Source organism: Coloeus monedula (genome assembly GCF_965178545.1).
Source record: "Coloeus monedula genome assembly, chromosome: 2".
In the NCBI taxonomy this organism is placed as follows: domain Eukaryota; kingdom Metazoa; phylum Chordata; class Aves; order Passeriformes; family Corvidae; genus Coloeus; species Coloeus monedula.
Window position 1 is genome coordinate 57,990,639 of NC_138782.1, and position 19,894 is coordinate 58,010,532.

Consider the following 19,894-nt stretch of genomic DNA (forward strand, 5'->3'; position numbering starts at 1 on the left):
CACAGGCATGATCAGAGTCATCAGCAAACTGAGTTTGGTACAGGCTGTAATACACAAGGATATATACAAAAAGGACAAAAGGACCAAGTTTCAAATTACAGCTGACCAACATAAATCAACATGACCAGCATCCAAAAGCCTCAAACTATCAGATGCCTGTAGAAACTTATTTGCACATTTTACAAGATGAGGCGACCTAAAACTATTTTTCAAGAGACTACAACTCATTGCAATGTATAGCCATTGATTCAGAAAAATCCTTGTGTCACATAAATAACAAGCATAAAAAGATACACGTCCCCTACACAAGGTATTTGTGCCAAACAACATTCAAGAGAATCTATTTACATGTCTCTTGGCAGTAGGCTTATGTTTCAAGTTTTAAAAACATTTCTCCTCCTTTTATGGTATTTTCCCCCAATGATTCTGTGGGATGAGGGACTGTAAATGTCCTGAAGAAAGAATACATACATCTGATATGCTTTTATCTTCATTGCTCTCGGAAGTACGTTCTTATGTTCTTGTTCTATACACTTAACACTTCAAGTGATCAAAAAACCCCCAAACCCACATATTGGTGCACTTGTTTTAATTACTTCACAATATTTTTAATTTTATTTTTTAATTTACATCACTATATTTAGTTTCCTGAAATACATTGCAGCAGACACATGAACATAAGGAAAACTCTATGACCAAAAAAAAAAAGGGCAGAATATCCAAAACTATACACCATGACTTTTGTATTACAGAGAACAAAGTAGTTGGGTTTTGTTGCTGGTGTTTTGTTTGTTTTTTCTTCCCCCCAGAAATGTTAGAGCTTAGATCTAGTCTTTGGTTTTTGATACTAAAGAAACTTCTAGGCAGTACATGATTATGTATCACACAACAGCAAACTAGCCATATAAGTGTACACAAGTTTTCCTTCAATACTTATATGGTTTTATTATGAACTACCATATAAGGCTCAAATATTACAAATTTACACTACTGCTATTCACCCCACTGGGACATGAGTCAATCTGAAGAAAATCATGAACCTTCTTCTGCTCTACTATAGCAGAAAGTCATGATATTCTCAAATCTTGAGAGAAATCCTAGCTTCCTTCCCCTCCCCTCCTTTCCCTTCCCCTCCCCTCTAAGTACTTCTTATTTTAAAAATCAACACACCAGTTTCACAGAAACTTTCAGTGTTTCAGCAGCAAGGGCCAGGCTGCTGCACAAAGGCAGGGTACCATACCACCACTTTTGCTGCTGTCTCTACTGCCCAGCCCTTAAAAGGAAAGGCTCTTCACATACCTTATGAGCTGCTATGATGTCAGGGAAGCAACCAAGAAATCCCTTGTATTCATGATTTGTTTCCATCAAAAAGTGAAGATCTTTCTTTGGCTAATAAACAAAGCATAAGCATTAGTAGAAGTATCTGTGGCATATTTACATCACAGAAAAGAAATTATGTTGCCAAGAAAGGGCGAAGGGGAGAAAAGGGAAGGAATCAATAGAAAAAATCCAAACCAAAATATTAATTGTTTATGCAAGTCTTGAAAGAGTTTTTTTTTAAAATATAAGCTTTTTAGAGCAAGGCACTGAGCGTCATTGAGCAGATGCTTCTGTTCTTTGTTTCACTCAACACTAGCTCACCAAGTGAGAGGTTTAACTGCCTTGAGTTTTCACCCAGGAAGACTTACCAGTACAACCTGTTTACATATACAAATATGTACATGCACAGGAGCATCTTCTTAGTTGTCAGTTTGGAAAGGTGTTTGAAGAACTTTCAGACTAACCCTTGAGATAAAGAGGATCTGCATTTTGGAGACTTTAGGCTTAACACGCTAAACATCAATTTATGTCTGCATGTCAAAGCAATGGAACAGGTTCAATACACGGGTATTCCCCCATATGGAGCAACAGCAAAATCTGGATCCTGTAGACATTTGGGGAATGCAGAGGGAAGGCAAAAACTCTATCCTTAATTAAATATCACTCTTTTGTGTCAGTAATGAAGACAGTTCACAGACACCAGAAAATAAACACACTAAAAGAGGAAATTATCATTTTAGTATTTTAGAAAACCAAGTATGGGCTTTCTGACCCACAGAAATACCCCCTCAACACATTCCCCCTGAGCTGACATAGAGTAGAAAAGGAAATGAAAGTGTATTTAAAAGTGTTAATAGCAATTTTATTTAACTGCTCTACAGCACTAGCAGTTGTGTTTGAATACAAGAGGAAAAAAGAAAAGTCAGAAGTAATCCAAATAGGTGATATGTTTGTACACACTATGCCACTGCATTTCTAATACTCCTACCTGATCTGCTACAAGACTGGCAATTTCTTCATAAGTTTTCCCAGCTTCTGTAATTGCTCCATTTAGATCAGATTCTCCTAAAAGTAAACATCAGTGTTCAAATTACAATAAGTCAATTGCAACAAGAAACTTGCCTTAATTCAAGGCAAATTTATAAAATAACCTATTTACAATAATAAATGTCTACCCATACTTTTATAGCCAGGAGAAATAAAGAATTTTAAAAAACCATTAAAGGAGGAAAACTGAAGACCTTGTAGAAAATAAACGTTCTTCTACAGTACTAGCACTATTTGCTTCCACATTTCATAACATTATGCAGTTTAAATACACAGATATTCCCCCATATGGGGCAACAGGAAGTCTACCAGGATCAAAAGGAAGGAAGAATGAGGAGGGTGACAAAAGATACTGACAAAGCTGATGTGTTACTAGCCCTGAGCTCTCCAACAGTCCTGGACCCTAACTGTTCAAAGCTCAGAGAAGCAAAAGGAGGCTCAAGTAAGTTTTCCCTTGACAACAAGGCTTCTGATCCTTTAGGGAACTCTTAGATAATATTTTCAAGCTCTGTAAAAATCACTGGTTTTCAGAGTGAGTTTCTAACTTTCATCCTGATATGAAACAGATCAAAGGACCCTACAATCTACTTAACAATACAGACATCATCATAAATCCTAAGCTAGACAACACCACAAGCACTCATAACACTGTATTACTAACAGGACAGGCTACGTGGGACAAAGATGGAAACAAGCCTTACATTCTTGTATGTTTCATGCCACTTCACCTTCCCATCCATGTTAGCTTGTCCAAAGCATGTAGTCAACAGTACAGAAAGCATATTGAGGTAGACAGTAGAAAGGCGAAGGTATTGTTTGCAGGTATCAAACTTTAGTTTAAGAAAAAAAATATTTTTCTTATGCTTTCAGACATGTCTTGATATTAGGCAGTGGTTAGTCTTTTATGAACTTTTTGATTTTATTCTATAGATATTAATCAGTGACTTAATTGAAAATTACCATTGATTTAATTAATGATTAATCTGAACATTAATCTGAACATTAAAGTATCTTGGTTTACTACAACATATGGTCTAATCTACGTTAGAGATTACATAGGATTCCTTCATTTTAGCATGTCCTAAAGGAAACAAGGTAATGACTGAATGTTGGTTCAGTTCTATCAACAGATTCCTACTTTCCATTTGACTGGTTTCATAAAGTCAAAAGGCTGTGAGGCAAAGTGACATATCCTAAGAACTAAAACATCCAGCAACACAAACACTGCTAAACAAATTATTATTTTTTCTCCTATTTGGGCCTATTAGGATAAATAAAAACAAAAACCAACACAAATTCCCATTGCGAGACGCAAGAGGTACACAATTCATGAGACATCGCCACCTTTTTGTAAAACAATTTAAAAAATTGAAGGGTGATCAATTTTATTATTTCAGGGAGTATTTTCAGTATTTCAGAATTCCTTTGTTTGTTCAGAAGGAACCTTGAAGTAACTGCTGCTTAGGCAACTGACTCATAGATTTTGGGATAAAACGTGGCGTGGCTTCAGAGTCAGAAGCCAGGTTGGTCTAGATGTTGCTGTTCATTTTGTAACGCCATAAAAGACAGTAACTTTCTCTATCTGAACAAAGAGAAAGAGTATGTATATTTAAGTTGAATGACAAAATTGTTCCCTTCTGAGCAGAGCTCATTCAAGGAACTTCCATAGGTCAGAGCTTCAAAGGATCTAGACAAACATTTCCAACACCAATCATCTTTCATTCTGAGCATTCTCAGCTTCTGAACCAATGCAAAGCTGGGAATTGCCTTCTTAAATCAGTCTGTGAAAGGTGAGTTGGGTCCCAGTGCAAGGATACACCAGGATGTCAGGGGTTCTTTAATCAATGGAAAAGCAGAAAGCACCAAACGTTGCTAAAATTTTAACAAAATTATGTTAGTGTTCAACACATATATCCCCAGAAGAAACAGAGGGAGCCTAAAAGCATTGACTGAAGGTAGTTATAAAAAGAGAAGTTAAAATGGCCAGTAATATCCTACAGATATTTCAGCCCAACCACGAGGAGAAACAGGTATTTTCAGTGGTTTACAGGCTACATACTATCATAAGGAGATGAAGGAAGATGTAAAACTATGAGGAGACTTTTGGAGATGTTTAATAGAGCCTCTCTTAGCAGTTCAACTGTTTGGTAAATGCCAGTGATTATCATTTCAGAAGGAATACACCACACATATTGAGAGCTAATACTCCAAGGCATGATTGCGGCAGAAGAATTTTTTTTTTTTGTCAAGAAGTGCTTTTGTTTTCTTTTCTTTCAAAGTATGTTTCAATATAAAAAAAGTTTCAGTAAGAAAAGTTACAAAGTTTGACGTACTAGCAGCAAATACTTGCAGCAAAACTTTTCTTGATAAGTACACCTCAAACCAATACGTTCAGCACACAAGCAGGTTGTAAAACAGGATTTGCCTGTTGCTAGCTGCTAGGATAGTGAAACTTGTATGGAACTGCCTAACAGGATTCCTGAGGGGTGATGTAGGATTAGGAGATCTTACTACGGCTGAATGGCATACCAGTCATTCACACTTTCTTAATATAGGAGAAAGACTCCTCCAGATTTGGTACCAAAAAAGAGAAGCCGCACTATTTAAGGCTGTGTAAACCTTAGAGTATCCTATGATACAGTAGCAAAGGCAACACATTGCCAGGCTGCAGGATACTTCCAGGCATGTTCTGGTACTGTCCAATATGCATATTTTGGATCAGGATCATGCTCACAAAGTGCGCATTCTTAGGATCAACTGGACAGTACATAGGCCCATAGCCAAGTTAAATCTTAAATCAGAACATCAGTGTGTCCTTAACAGTTTTAAAGGTACCCTTGCCTCTGCAAATACTGGGGACAGATTCCTAACACACACTGGGGCTGGCAACTAATTGATAAGGCTCATTCTGTAGCATGAGAAAAAGAGCTGGAGTGAGTCAGATTAAGAAGTGCATCTTGTCTGGTGCAATCTTAAATATTTTAGGGTAGAAATTAGAAGAGAAGGCAGTAGACATCACCACACATCTTGCTTTGCAGAGCAAGCAGGCATCACTGATTAAAGCGGTACGGGCAGCAGACACATTCCATCCTAACTATGCAAATGAACCAACTAACAGTATATGCAGTATGTCAGAAGTCAGCTACCAGTAGCTAAAAATGTTTCTTTCATCAAATCAGTCATTGCAATCTTCAGTGGCCTATATGCTTAAACTTCCAGAACTCTAGTATTATAAAAAATCCAAAAAACCAACCCAACCAAAACAAAAAACAAAAAAAAACCAAGGATGAAGATATTCAGCTCCCAATAGAAACTGAACTTGAATGTCTTTAAGCATGGCTGAATGAGCCATTCCTCTTTACTGATAGTCCAGAAAAATCATACATCATCCTCAGCCTAGCTACTACTTCTTCATTGGAAGCAATGTGTCCTCTTTTAAATACTGAGATAGGAAAGCTGCACCCTCTCAGTTTAAATTCAGGTGCTTGCATCTCTTGCAGAGAGTCTGCTTAATCCATAGACCCGCACCTGATGGAATGATCAAGTGAATCCATACAAGAGCAGCAGGCAGGACAGAGTGAGAGCAGCAGTGATGAAGCCATTTAAAGCCACATGTGCATTTTACTTGCTCTCTCTTCCTGGGAACTCAAATTAAAAAGCAAAGAATCCCATGTATTATTAATTTGGAAATAATACAAGGGTACAAATTATTGAAAAGAGCAAAATACATGGAATCAGGGCAAAGGCATCTGTAGGAAGGGCACTTTCCTCAACGAGACACAGGTGCAACCAGGTATGACTGGGCAAACAGCAAAGAGAGACATGCTTGCCTTGTTCCCAAATTATCATGAGATCTATTTTTTCATACCATTCAAAGATGCTGGAAATCAAATCAAAGCTTTCCTTTCTAAGGCTGATCTGCAATTTTGTATCCTAGCTTTATGACATTGTTTTCCCTTTACGTTGGCACAAGAATGTGCTAGAGGCCAGGCAATCTTCAGTCCTTTCTCAAGACTTCTTACTACAGATTTTATCCAGCCAGGATTTACAGTTTTCTAGCCCATGCTAAGAATACATAACCATGCAAATCCCCTACTTCATTCTCACATCCAAGAGTGACTTTTTAGGCAGTATGCTATGCTCAGTTCTAACTAAGCAGTCATCCTGTTGAGGTACAGGACACAGATGAGAACAAACTATGAGAACAATGCCTATTTCCAGTGCTTCCAGCAGCAGAAAATCTGCATTTCAGAAGGTTGCATTTTATACATTGTTTATGGGGTAAAATGTTTTAAGATTATAAAGCAAGTGATAAATGAGTAATCAGAGTAAGTACTGGTCAACTAAGATTTCTAAGATGGAAAGATTTCAGGAAGCTTCTATGCTATAACATTTAAGGTTTTAGAACACAGTAATTTTGCTTAGAAAAAAACCAAAACCTCAAACACCTTTGAAAGGAGAATCCCAGAGAAAACTGATTCAACAGGCTCCCTCTGTATATGAGGACATATTTTCCAGTTGTCTGGAAAACATCAACAGAGCTTAACATATCAAAGAATTTTAAATTTGGTCTAAAGACTACACCTTAGGAAAACTTTGAGCAATTGATGCCCTCATTTTCCCTCCCACAACTTTCATACCCAACATGACAGGCTCTCTTTTAGGGCTCTTGAAGGAGAGGCAAAGGTGAAGGACAAGAAAACGCTACAGTAGCCAACCCTCCAGCCCGCATAACGAATTACAAAACATTGTAGTAAGTTTTCCATCCTCATGCAGAGTTGTTGTATCATGAAGTCACACAATAGTTCTGTAACAGCTATTTTCAAGGCTGCATTTTCTCTCCTTTCCCTTTGATATCACAAAAATCCTACAGCATGTTTGGTCAGTTAGGTCAGTGACCAGATTATATATTAAGAGATCAAACTAAACTCTTCCACTACCACTAACCCACCACAAGATTATACAGCTAGAGAAAACAAGATTGCAGACTAGAACATAAAACCCCCGTAACATACACAGAAGAAAGGTTTCAGTGTTTTTTCCAGAACCCTGTTTGACATCTAAACCTCAAAGAGGAAAGCATTAAGATCTTCAGAAAAAAAATGTAGCATGATGTAATTAAAATACCTCTTTTTAAGCGAAGTACAAATGAGCTATAGATGTACCTTGGTATCCACTTGTGCTGAAGACCAGTGCCAGGCTCTGCAATGCTTTTCCTATCTTCTGGTACTCCTTTGGTAGTGCTGAAGGTGGGAAAAGGATGAGGAAAAGAGGGGAAACAAAAGCAAAAAACCAACAAGGGTAAGCGAGACTAAATCTGCAGCATTTCCAAAAGTTGACAGAAGCAGATATCAAGAACAACTAGGTTTTACATTTTCTCTAGTGACACATTTACATATTCTTTACCCCCCTCCCCTACTACACATGTTCCAAAACTGGATAAAGCATTTACAATCTGGATCCTTGAAAGGTACAAACAGTTGGGGAAACACTGTGTGAATGCTATTTTTAAAAAATGAAATCTCATTGCATTTCTAGCTCAGTCCTCCTATGCATACAGTGAGGTTTTTTTTCCCCTCCCCCTCATGGGGGAAGGAAGAGGGGGAAGTGCTGCAGTGTGATATCGAGAATAAGTCTCATTAATATTTTAAGAGAGGAGATTATTATACAGACCCATAATACCTAAACTCTCCTCAAATCATGAATTTTATATTTAAAGGCACTAGAAACCAAGATTATCTAGGGATAAAAATGATGCAAGTATCTGAATAATAAAATTTTTTTAAATAATCTATTTATTGAACATGAAGGCATAAATTTCTCGATCACAATTAAATCAATCAGCTGTGATTTATGAGTGCATTCATTATTAACAATTTGAACAGCACCACTCCAGAGGCCTAAAAAGCAATCTGAAAAGCAAAAGCAATTTTTTATATGCTGCTTATGCTAACAGAAAAAAACCCAAGTAGATGTGGGTTTTGTTATCAAATATTTGTATTCCGAGGGTACACTGTCCAGGCAAATACAAGGCTTCTAGCTGCTCTAGCATACCCACACAACCTGATTTTTACAGAAGAACCCCATTGTATGATATAAAAACCACCGCAAAACCAAAACCCAACCCCCTCCCCCCCACTGCCTAATTTTATTGATTATCTTTGATCAAGCTCTTCTTCAGAAGTTAGACTATTTATGATAATCGGTATGTCTTACACAACGTACCATTTAGAGTACTAGAGTTCTGTTATTGGTCATTACACTGAAACTGAATCCCCAGTGGAAACTTTAGTGAAGAATCTCTGGTTTCTTTTCACATGTATTTAAGAAGTTTCCACTATCAGTCATTTTAAATATCACTGAATGGAAGGCATGTAACTATTGCTCAGGAAGTGCCAAAAATACTTTCAATTAAGAGTCAAGACTAGAGCTGACAGGGAACTTAAAACCTAAGAGACTACTAAAATTCTTCAGTTTTGCATGTTCCAGTTTACCAGTCTCTTTTTTTGTATTCAGTATGAATGTCTGGAAAACAGAAAGTTAAAATTTTTGACACAATCACAACTGTATTTCTGCATCTATGCTAAGGTAAGTAATTAATAGTTGTAAGTATTAGAAGAGTCATTCAGTATCTAAAGCACTAGTCTTGTAAGTTTAGGAAAACTTACAGAAACTTTAGCAGTTCAAAATATACAGAATTTCTACTGTAAACACAAGTTACAGCCAGCCCTGGGTTTGATCATTGCGTCTGTAACTGCAAAGCAATGCTGTTTTTCTAGTCTCATCTGAAGAACCTTATTCCTTCCCCCGCTCTCCATTTTCCCCTCAGTATAATTTGGTAGTGAAGCAAAATCTGTACCATGTTAGACTAACATGGTAACACATGACTGTGTCATGTGTTAGACTATTTTTGACCAGCAGGAAGGTCAGTGGTGTGTTGAAGGAAAGTCTTTTATTCAAAATGGGAAAATGTAAATAATTTAAAGTTAACATCCTATAGATACTAAGGTCTAATGTAATCACTTCCATGAGAGATGAAGCTGCTACACTTCCCATTCTCTCTGGTCAGCCCCAAATACTCAACTGTAGTGTTAGATTAGCAAGAGGCAGAAACATAACTCAGGAGATATACTTCAAGTTCTGGGGGCAATGTTTTGGGGTTTTTTTGTGGGAGTTAAAAGGAGAGTAAAAAAAATCAAGGAGATTTGAGGAGATTTATGTGATAGGTCTTTGGTTGCCAGACACTACAGCCTGCCCTGAAGTATTTCTTATTATGATCCTCAGCTGTAGTACCTGCTTCCTTTCAATAGCTGCCTTGTGGAGGCCACAAACACTGAACACTGCTGTGGACTAGGAAATTAGAGCCCAGGCAGAGTCATAGGGACTTGGTGTGAAGTTCTGCAACCCTAAATATCTGTGGGAAGGAAGAGACAAGATAGGAAAAAAAAGAATTGGGCTAAAGATTAAGTTAGAATCAAGTTGGTTTTTCTTTTCTTTTTCTCTTAAACTCATTTCTTCTTTATATCACTCCTCCTAGCATGCAAGGATCCTAAATAAGGGGTTGATAAGATGCAATTATTTGATTTCATCAAATAAATAGGTCTATTTTGCCCATGTCACTTAAATTTAAATAAATGGCCAATATATGAGAACAGGTCCAACAAGGGCTTTAGCTGCTTTACTAGAATTATTTAAGTATTTTTAAACCTATGGGCAGGGACCAGATACTTCTGTTATGAGATAAAGAAAAAAAACCCAAACAACCCAACAAAAAGCCCCACATCAAACATACCAACAAAAAACTTGCACAATTTATACTCTCAGACTGCAAATAGCCAGGATGCTGTACAATTCCCATGATAATTCAGGATTTTCTTTAGTTTTAAGATGTGCCTTGACTTACACACATTACAAAAGAGAGAAAAGAACCACAGAAATGGCTGCTGAGTTCAGAAGGACACTTACGCCCTGTACACCTCTTCCAGTGCTCTTGTCCCACTGTCAGCAGCTCTTTAACTCCATCATCCATTGCTTTGGTGAACCTACCCACTGCATCACATTTCTGTTCTCTGTGGCATTTTGAAAAAGCAAAAACAAAAAGCAGTTTAATAGATGTATTATGCTAACTTTAAACACAATACTGAAATGTTTAGTAATGTCAACTAGGTCTTAAAAATATCAGAGATATAAATCAATTCCTTGAAATTTCTACCATTTCACTAAGTTCAGAATTCCCCTCTTTAGATACTGTCTCAGTTTTGGAGACAAAACTTCAGGAGGAAACGCTCCAGAGTAAGTGTCTCGACCAAAGGGAAAAGGGCCTCCTCTTTTCCTCCACCAATAAGACAAGTGGGTCACAGCAAGTGAAAGTGGAAAAAAAAATAACTGTTTATTAATACACAAAGAAAACAGGGTAGAACAGGATAAAAAACCCCTCAAAATACAACAAATTCCCAGAGAGGGAACAGACATCCGGGCTCGGACCAGCCAGGGCCACACCCATAGGCTCCCCGGACTGGCAAGGAGGGAAGGGAGGCAGTGAGGCAAGGGAGAGGGAAGGGAAAAAGAGCAAGAGAAACCAACAGAACCTTTTTCCAGCTATCCAGAACACAAAAGAAACCCAAAGATCAGCACAGCGCTCCCGGCGCGCTCCCTCCCGAGCCCCAGAGCCCCCCGGGCCGTTGGGCTCCACCGCTAAACGGCCCCGCACCCTGTGGGTCCTGCGGCCCCGGGTCCATCTCAAAGGCACAGCGTCCTTGGGCATTGAGCGGACGGGTAAGGAATAAAGCGGCTTCATAACATCACCCCAGGACAGATACAGGCATTATTTAGTAACTTAAAATGTGCATGTTTTTGTGCTGGTACAGAACTGCTACCACACAGCTATTTTATCCACTTAATATGCACTGCATCACATGCATAAAGCCTGTGCTGGGATATTTCTAGGTGTAGATACACTACTGCTTTGCTACTAAAACCACTTCTATCCAGTTTATCCACACACACACACAAAACTTTATCCAGGTTTCTGTGTTCTACAACAGCAAGAAAAGCATGTCATGCATAGTACAAGTCTTCTAAGAAAAATTATTAATCCTAAAGAGTGAAATAAAGGCTGCATAGTAAATCCAGTCTTTAACTCTGTGAAACCCAAAGGTTTATCACCTACAGGGTATACATTAAACAGTGCATGCATATGTAATATACACATATATAAAATAAATATATCCATTTGCACTTCCAGAATGAAGTTTGATAATTTAAGTCACTTTCCATTTTTAATAGCTTTCCATGGATTACAGATATTCAAATCATACTATGTGTGCATTACATACAACTGTTTTACAGAAACACTGTTTTGCTTATTGGTCCATCTACAATTATCCTAAGCTACTTCGTAAGTCTAGCATGTTTTCGAACTGTTGAAAGATTAAAGATCAAAATACACTTCCACAGCAATACAAAATGTAATTCCGTAGAATCTGACAGTACTTTATCCCATCAACTAGTTTTGCATAAATTGTTTTAGGATCAGTATTCAGCCACTGAGGTAAAAAAAGACATCACATAGAGTTCCACCAAGTTTTGGAGAGGTTGATATGAAAATCTCATTATTTAAACAATTTTTCAGCTCTATCTTGATGAATACCTCTTCAAATCTATAAATAAATGTGCACACTTAGTATTTGAGTTTTGGATTATCTCAGCATCTGTTGTATACCCAGATGCATAATGCCCATACAAAATGAAATCACCTTACATTTCTACCATGTCCAAGTCAGGAGCTTCTGGTTCCATTGTAGAAAAGATCATGACTCCTACAGTTTCATCTTTTTCTGCCTTCCGCTTTCCAGTTTTCCACTCCTTAAGAAAAAAAAGAAAAGAGAGAGAGACAGAGTTTGACCACCACTCATCCTTCTTTAAGGGAATGTACTTAAGGAGTGAATGAAATGTTTAGGAGAACTGTTAACCAACAGACCACCCCTGAATTAAAACCTTTCATTAAGAAATGAAAGCTTCAGAGGCGCCAAGGCTTTTTGCAGTTTCCCAAAGTTCTCCCCCTCCTCCTTTGTGTACTTTGTTATCTAAATTCTGGGTCAACAGACCTTTTTTATGTATTACTGAAATACAGTGTAAGAGCAATGATATTCAGCTGTCTCTGCACATGGGATAAGTCTGATATCAGAAGCTGCTCAAGAAAATCATGAAACTATTATGCAATTATTATACTAAGTTCTTAGTGGTTAAAAATTCCCTTTGTATTGCAACGTCTGTTCTGTTTATGTGTCTATAAATTAGAAACTAAGAACAGCTGACTAGCTGGCAGAATTATACAACTCCCCACTAGCCATCAAACCAGCATTGCACCGGGACTACTACTTACTATGTTATTAAGCCTCTACTTACAGGGTCACAGAATAATTCTGGTTAGAAGTACCTCAGGAGGTTTGTAGTCCAGCCTCTGACTCAAAACTGCTCAGCTGTGACCTTAGTCACAGGGGACTTTAACCTTGGAGGTTTTTAAGACCAGACTGGATAATTTACTTTTTCTGCTAAGTCTTTGTGTATTTAGAAGTATGATTATATTGAGCAGAAAGCAGCAGAGTTTTCATTTCCTCATTAGTAACACAGCTGGAGCTCAATCATGAAGAAACCATTATTTACTGAAGGTTTTCTGACTTTATTTATCATTTACTTAAGATATTAAAATATCTTTTAAAAAAGCATAATAAAGTGTGTATGAGGGGAATAAAAAATGGCTGGTTATATCAGGCAAGATTGCAACCCATTTCAGTAAAAAACTGTGGTTTTGAGGGATGGGGATGGGGGCAGAGGGTTGTTTTTAAATATAATACAGGATCAGACACAACCTAGATCTGCTATGAGGTAGTTTTTGTTAGCAGAGCAGCACCACTCAGAGGATCACAGTGATTAGTAAATCCAGCAGAGACAGAGCACGGCAACAGCCAAAGGAGTTTTACACGTTCCTATTCTGCTGGAGGACAAAACCCATCCCTTAAGAGACTGGCAACAAAGCTACTTTGAAGAGCACAACTCTGTTTGAATAGTGTGTAGCATTTCACATGAGCAATTTCATGCCTTCTTTGACCAATCAGCTGAGTTAGGAACCCCAGCAGTTTCCAGCCTGTCACTACTGCCCACAGTGGGGCGGCTACAGACCTGAACTCTTGGTTAGAAGGGGAGCTGTTGGGAGACAGCAATTCCTCAGTCCCAGTCTGTGTGTGAACTTTATTTCATTTCCTACCTTCTCATCTCGGAAATTGAGAAATTGCTGGAAAACTTCACTTTCTGAGATGACAGGATGGCGACACATTCTTGTCATCCAAGCTTGCAGCCTCTCCATGCGCATTTTGATAAATTCTTCTTCAAAGCGCCCTGTTACACATTGAACAATAATTATTACATTTACAGGCTAGCACCTTCAAATTCGTTTATGTTCATTTCTTTTTTTATTGATTGAAACAATTGAAACAACCTGTAATTCTCTTGGTGAGGTATTAACAATTTAATGACTTAGAACTCACAAGAATCACAGAATCCTGAGTTGGAATGGTCTCACAAGGATCATCAAGTCCAACTCGTAAAATAAATGGCCCATTATGCTAACAAATCAAAAGAACCTTAAATTATATTATTTTGATTACTGATCAAGAGTTCTCCTCCTTTTTGAGATAGCCAAGAAATACTAAAAAAACCTAACACCCACCCACAATTCAAACACGTTTTTTTGAAAAAAATTAATAAACTTCTGGATGGAAAAATTAGGTATTCAGATGACCCAAGAAAAAAGTCAGGCACTGGCTTGGAATGCAGGTATTTTTCTGATACAGTCTAGTAAAATCTTGGTCAATAGGAGGTTCAAAAACATTGAAGAAAAAGGAAGTACAGTCCAAGTTGCCATGTACAAGCCAACAAGGCACTGAAATTAAACTGCTCAAAACATCGAAATTGCATTGCTCAGAAACATTTGAAATTAGTCAAATAAAACCCACAGATTTAAAAAGCAGTGCCTTCTTTAAATATATTTCCATATACGCAAACTGGGGAAAAAAAATCAAAAAATGTCAATAATTCATACCCATAAACTGGTTAGAACATACACATACGTGTAAGACTGTAACTGATTTTTTTGGTACTTGAGATATTTTTAACACAAACTAAATAAGTAGCCCTTTTTTCTTAAACCAGAAATGCATCATCACTGTGTATTCATTAAGAACCTTTTCGTTTTAGTACAAACTGTCTTCTTGATAGAATCTTTTCTAATTTTAAAAAATGCATCACATCAGACTTCTAAAGCATACAGTGAACGGGATTTGAAAGGAAAGAGAGATTCCTCCAGCACCCAACTCTTCTAATTTCCATAGCAGCGCAGATAACAAGCTTTGAACACGTGTACTCTTTCAATATAATTCTACTGTATAGTTACTATGGCAGCGGATCTACAAGGTTGGGGTTTTTGTGGTTTGGGTTTTGGGGTTTTTTTGTTTTTTTTTTTCAAATATGGAAACCAGCAAGACTAGCAGGTAAATAACAGAATTAATGAAAAATGAACTTTGTGTATAGGTATTTTTCCTGTAAATTAGCAAAAAAAAAAAAAAGTCAAACACTACTTATATATATTATACTGAAGGGTATAGCGACATTCTAAACCCTTCAGTAACCCTTTGCATCACTTTTAATCTATACAGAAATCTCCACAGCATTCCTCCAAGGAGTGCAAAACAACAAAAGAGCAGCAGTTGCAAGTTACATGCTGGTCATTAAGCATGTCATCGCCAGTATATCATCAAAACCAGCATCCTGACAAAGTCAGTCTGGAGTCCTGTTTTGTCAAGACCAAGTGACAGAAATGCTTTTGTAAACAATCTTCAGAAAGAAGCCTCCTAAACACAATGAAAGATAAGTACTCTTTTCCCAGTTTCCTCATAATGCTTCAGAAAGAGACATGCTTTTTATTATTATTTTTTGGCATGAGGCAAGGTATTCTCTCCCACAGATTCCAGAAGAAAGAAATTCACAGGCAATGGATTTTGCCAAGATGCAATGCCAGACTCTTGAGTTTTTTAAGATACAGTTGCAATGAAATCTAGAGACCCCATCAGGTCTTCTGGTTTCCATTTAGTAGACATGCACATGTTTAAATAAAAATGCTGGTCAATTCTAAACACGAGGCTAAGGGGAAGAAGTCACTTCCTCACTTTTCAGTTTCCTCGGCATTTATCCCAGCAACTTCATCAATGCTCAGCTTTCTTCAAACGCAGCAGAGCTGCTGCATTTTGAGTGATGCCCACAGCCACATGGTTGGCAACATGCCGGTGCTTGTATGATTGTTTTTGGCTGTTTATCCTAAAGGCTGTATAAAAATCTTACCAGAAAACATACAAGTGGAAATGGACTAAAGTAATGCATTTTACTCCTATACAGGTGTCCATTCTTTTCTTCACATCCACTCTAGCACATACTTGTAGAAAGGAAGCCAGAGACTACTGAAAATGCATAGGCACTGTCATATTCTATTGCAAAGACTAACGTATGTGCATTTAAAGGATCCAATCCCACTTTTCTTGAAGTCAGAACAAAAGATTTCCACAAGCTTCAGACAGTTTGGTCAAGCCGAACTGACATCAAACCAGAGCAGAATGCTATACGAATGAAAAATGCTTTCTAAATCAAGTGTGAAATCAAGCAAGAGGAGAAACAGCTGCAGCATTTCACTTGGAAGCAAAAAACCCGTTTGTCAGGGGATGCTCCCTTTCCTCTGGGAACTTTGTTTCAAAGCTCCTACCACATACCATACATATAATCAAATGCAAAAGAGAAAAACCCAAAGAAAACTGAACACAAAGCATGCCCCTTCCCCACCCTCAAAAAACCCCCACTCAAAAACGTTTGACCAGCCAATCAGCAAGTATGGACATAAGCAGCTATCTATTCTCTCCAATAGTAATTATTATCTCATGTAGTAACTAGGGGGATTTTTTTTTGCTTTTAATTACCTTTTATTTTAATCACTGGACTAGATAATTGAACCTGAGTGTTGAAGTGATTCTCCTAGTACTGATCTGTTATTATCAATCAGTCATAACAACTCATTATAAGTTTTGAATGGTAAAAGGTTGGGGTTTTTGACACCTTCTTTAAAAATAATGAGAAAAACAAACACTAAGAAATAACTGAACCTTATTAAAAAGTGATTTCCTTATTTCTCATTCCATGAATTCAAAACTGGGAATAATTACCTGTTACTTGCTTGTCTGGAAGAGAAGGGATTGGAATGGCTAATCCAAATTTAACCAGGAGCCGCTCATACAACCAGTCAAAGTGCTTGTATCTGTGGTTGACAGACCGATTAGTGTTCTGCAAGAGAAACACAACTCTGAACTTGGAAAGGCATCTGCACACAGTGACATGAAACAAGCATGACCAGAATGGTAACCACATGGAATGTAAATAAAATTTATGATTTAGAGCTGTAATACAGAAGAACTTGAAATTCTAGAACAAAGCAAATCCTTGGGGTAAAAAGTATGACAACTACCTCTTACTCTTACAATGCTCTTACCAAGTCACACAAACTGTATTATTTATATGTACAAATGACACATACTTGTGAGACAAAAGATCCTGTTTCAGATATACTTACAGTGCAGGTCAGCTGATACTCAATGTAGCTCTTGAGACCATACATTTTAGAACCCTTTTTGGGATCTGCCACCACACAGTCAAATGTAGAGGTAGGATATACCCACATGGGGCCATAATCACCAATCTGTAAGAAATTGCAAATATTATCTTTAAATACATCATGTTGCACCAACTGCAAACAAAGAGACAAATATCTTCTCTCTTCACTTCAGAGTTTCCATTGATTTCAGTGAGAGGCTGAGAGTCTGGAAATTCTGGAAACAGAGGGGATCCTTGCAAGCAAGGATAAATGACCATAGCTGAATTTATCTTGTGTATTTTAGTCTTTCCCAAATAACAAAGGAGTGGTGAATTCTAGGGCTATTTCAACCACATTTCACTAGAACAGCATATATACAGAAGGGTCTGGTTTTTAGATCAGAAAATGACCTGACCATCAGGACTGAATATAGCAAACCTCTACAAATGTAGCTCCTACATGTAACCATCTAGATAACTAATAGACAGTGTAATGCATTTGCTCTGCTTCCCAATCCCAAAAAGGCTTATGTTCATCACAAGTGCAGATACAGCATGAGGAAAAAAGTACTGAAAATAATCATCATCATCACACTTAGGATTTTTATTATGACATTTCTATTTCTAATTATATGTTCAGTATCAGTTTCTTCTGACCAAAATACATATAATAACCTTGAGGATAAAAGTTCAGTTGAAAAAACAGGGAAAGGTGAGGAGGTTTATAAAACCCACCCACCCAAAAAAAACCCAACCCCAAAACAAACCATACCACCCACACAGAAAAATTCCACACATCCCCAACTTACAATTATGGGAATTTTCTCTTTGGGTTTTGCTAGCTGCTTTGCCAACAGATACTGTTCCATTCCAGGTTTTGCAAATCCAGGAAATCTAACAATAAAATGAAGTGATAAGTTTATTCCAGATTCTCCTTCCTTTGACATATGCAGAATTACCTGCCATTATAGGAAAAAAACCCTTAAGTATTTCTCAAGTATAGAAAACCATTTACGTGAATTACTGTAACAACCAGCATTTTGCACTGAAAAAAGCAGAAAAGGTTTGGGTACTGACATCCAGGTTTTCTGAGTGTGTTTTGTGTGTCTGTGTGTAATAGGTCCCTTCTTCCAGAGCAAAGTGGCTGTTTGTGCTCTGCTGTCCATCACAACAAACATAACAGGAGGACACAATGTAACATCTGTCACTCCTCTGCAGCCCCACCCTCTCCGGAAACAACACACAGATGCTCATGCACCTGAAATTTCAAATTATGAGAATTCAATCATCTGAAAGAATGATAAACAGAAGATCTATCAAGTGCTTCCAAACATGAGTTATCTTAAATAATTTATCCATCAATTAAAAGAAAGCAAAAAAATCACTGTAATGTTCTTAAAGTCTTACAAAAGGACTTATAAAAAGCACACGGTGGTCCTCTTTCTAATTAGGAAGATAATTAGCCCTTGAAGTATTGCCAACCTGCTTGCAGAAACATGAGCAGAGAAGTAGGACTTACTTCACAGACAAAAAAATCTCTTAGATCAGATATTTTTGTGAGTTTACAACAGGTAAACAATGATGCAGAGGTACTCATGCAACACTGGACATAAAAATCCACTGATGAACAAAACTAACTAGTCATGCAGACACAGTTGATTTTAGTCACATGCCCAAGGAACCATTATTCTACAATGCTTTTCCACTCTGCTTTTGTCCACTTAGAGATTACCACACACTAGCTCTCAGAGTAACAGCAGTTTTAGAGTAAACAAACATTAAGCTACAACATGAGATAATGCTAGTATAACCCTGACAAAGCTTGATGCTACAGTAAGATTTTTATCTATAAAATCAAACTTTCTATGGCTCAAGAATCAACCTGGATGATGCACTCAGTAGAACAGAACTTTTCTCCAGCAGAAACTCAAATTGCTCAAGAACTCTGGGGCAGCATCTCTGATCAGTTTCTACTGTACGGACAAGCCATCCACCACCTCTGACTTTCATTAAGAGCAAACTGTCAAAGACAGTTACATTTTAAGGACTTGAAGTTCGGGCATTGTGAAAAGGTCATTTGCCTTTATGACACCTCCAAAAATCATACAGCTTTGTCAGGTACTTTCAAGCTTTCAGGGATCTGTGTCCTCTGATTGCTTATGGAGTACGCTGAACTACAAATCCATCTTCTCTTCTGCCCCAAAACTGTAATATTTACATTGGTTGTTTCAAGAATGTTGAATTTAAACATCTTGACAAATTCCAATTCTCTTCAGTATATATGCATTTCCCCTGCATTTTCCATTACTTGTTAAGTGGTAACTTCATAGCAGCTGCACGAGAATTTCCACGCTGGACCCCCCCAGCCTCTGATGCCTCAGTCTCCTTGTAACCAAGGTAAGATGGTGAAGTTGATTTTGGGTCATCCCAGTCATCATCCCAATCATCGTCATCAGCAGCTGCTGAAGTACAGGAGGGATCAGGGGATAGGGAAAGGAGAAAGTTATATAATTTCTCTTCAAAAGCAGAAGCAGGTACTTCATCACTCACATACAAATAATCAACCAGGTAAATATATTAAAATCTCTTTCAGCCTTTCTATTTTATGATTCCTCTTCAATTACCACTATCTCCATCAAATACAACCTGCAAAGCACTGCACTAGAAATCCACTGGGGGAGAGGTAAAAAAACCAAAATAAACAAGAAAAAAGAGATGATGGTGTGTTAAGATGAATTCAATTGTGTTCCATATTCACAGACACCAAGTTAGCATTCCCCAGTTATGGGTTCTCCCCTTAATTTAGGCTGTTACTACAAAAAGGTAGAGAAGCCTTCTG

The 19,894-nt window shown here is 37.6% G+C and overlaps 1 protein-coding gene across 2 annotated transcripts in view; it reads right to left on the minus strand.

Annotated features, from left to right (window-relative positions):
* Positions 1–19,894, minus strand: part of SNX9 (sorting nexin 9) — a 60,461-nt gene that overhangs the window by 4,348 nt on the left and 36,219 nt on the right. Inside the window, exons 6-15 of one of the 2 annotated variants that reach the window (XM_082276864.1) lie at positions 19,364–19,514; positions 17,865–17,949; positions 17,036–17,161; positions 16,632–16,749; positions 13,634–13,764; positions 12,128–12,231; positions 10,333–10,436; positions 7,533–7,610; positions 2,309–2,385; positions 1,300–1,389 (exon numbers count right to left, since the gene is read on the minus strand). In XM_082276864.1, the coding sequence (XP_082132990.1) occupies positions 1,300–1,389; positions 2,309–2,385; positions 7,533–7,610; positions 10,333–10,436; positions 12,128–12,231; positions 13,634–13,764; positions 16,632–16,749; positions 17,036–17,161; positions 17,865–17,949; positions 19,364–19,514 (1,064 nt within the window). Of the gene's footprint in view, positions 1–1,299; positions 1,390–2,308; positions 2,386–7,532; positions 7,611–10,332; positions 10,437–12,127; positions 12,232–13,633; positions 13,765–16,631; positions 16,750–17,035; positions 17,162–17,864; positions 17,950–19,363; positions 19,518–19,894 lie in introns of both variants that reach the window. The other variant, XM_082276863.1, reaches the window with a different exon arrangement.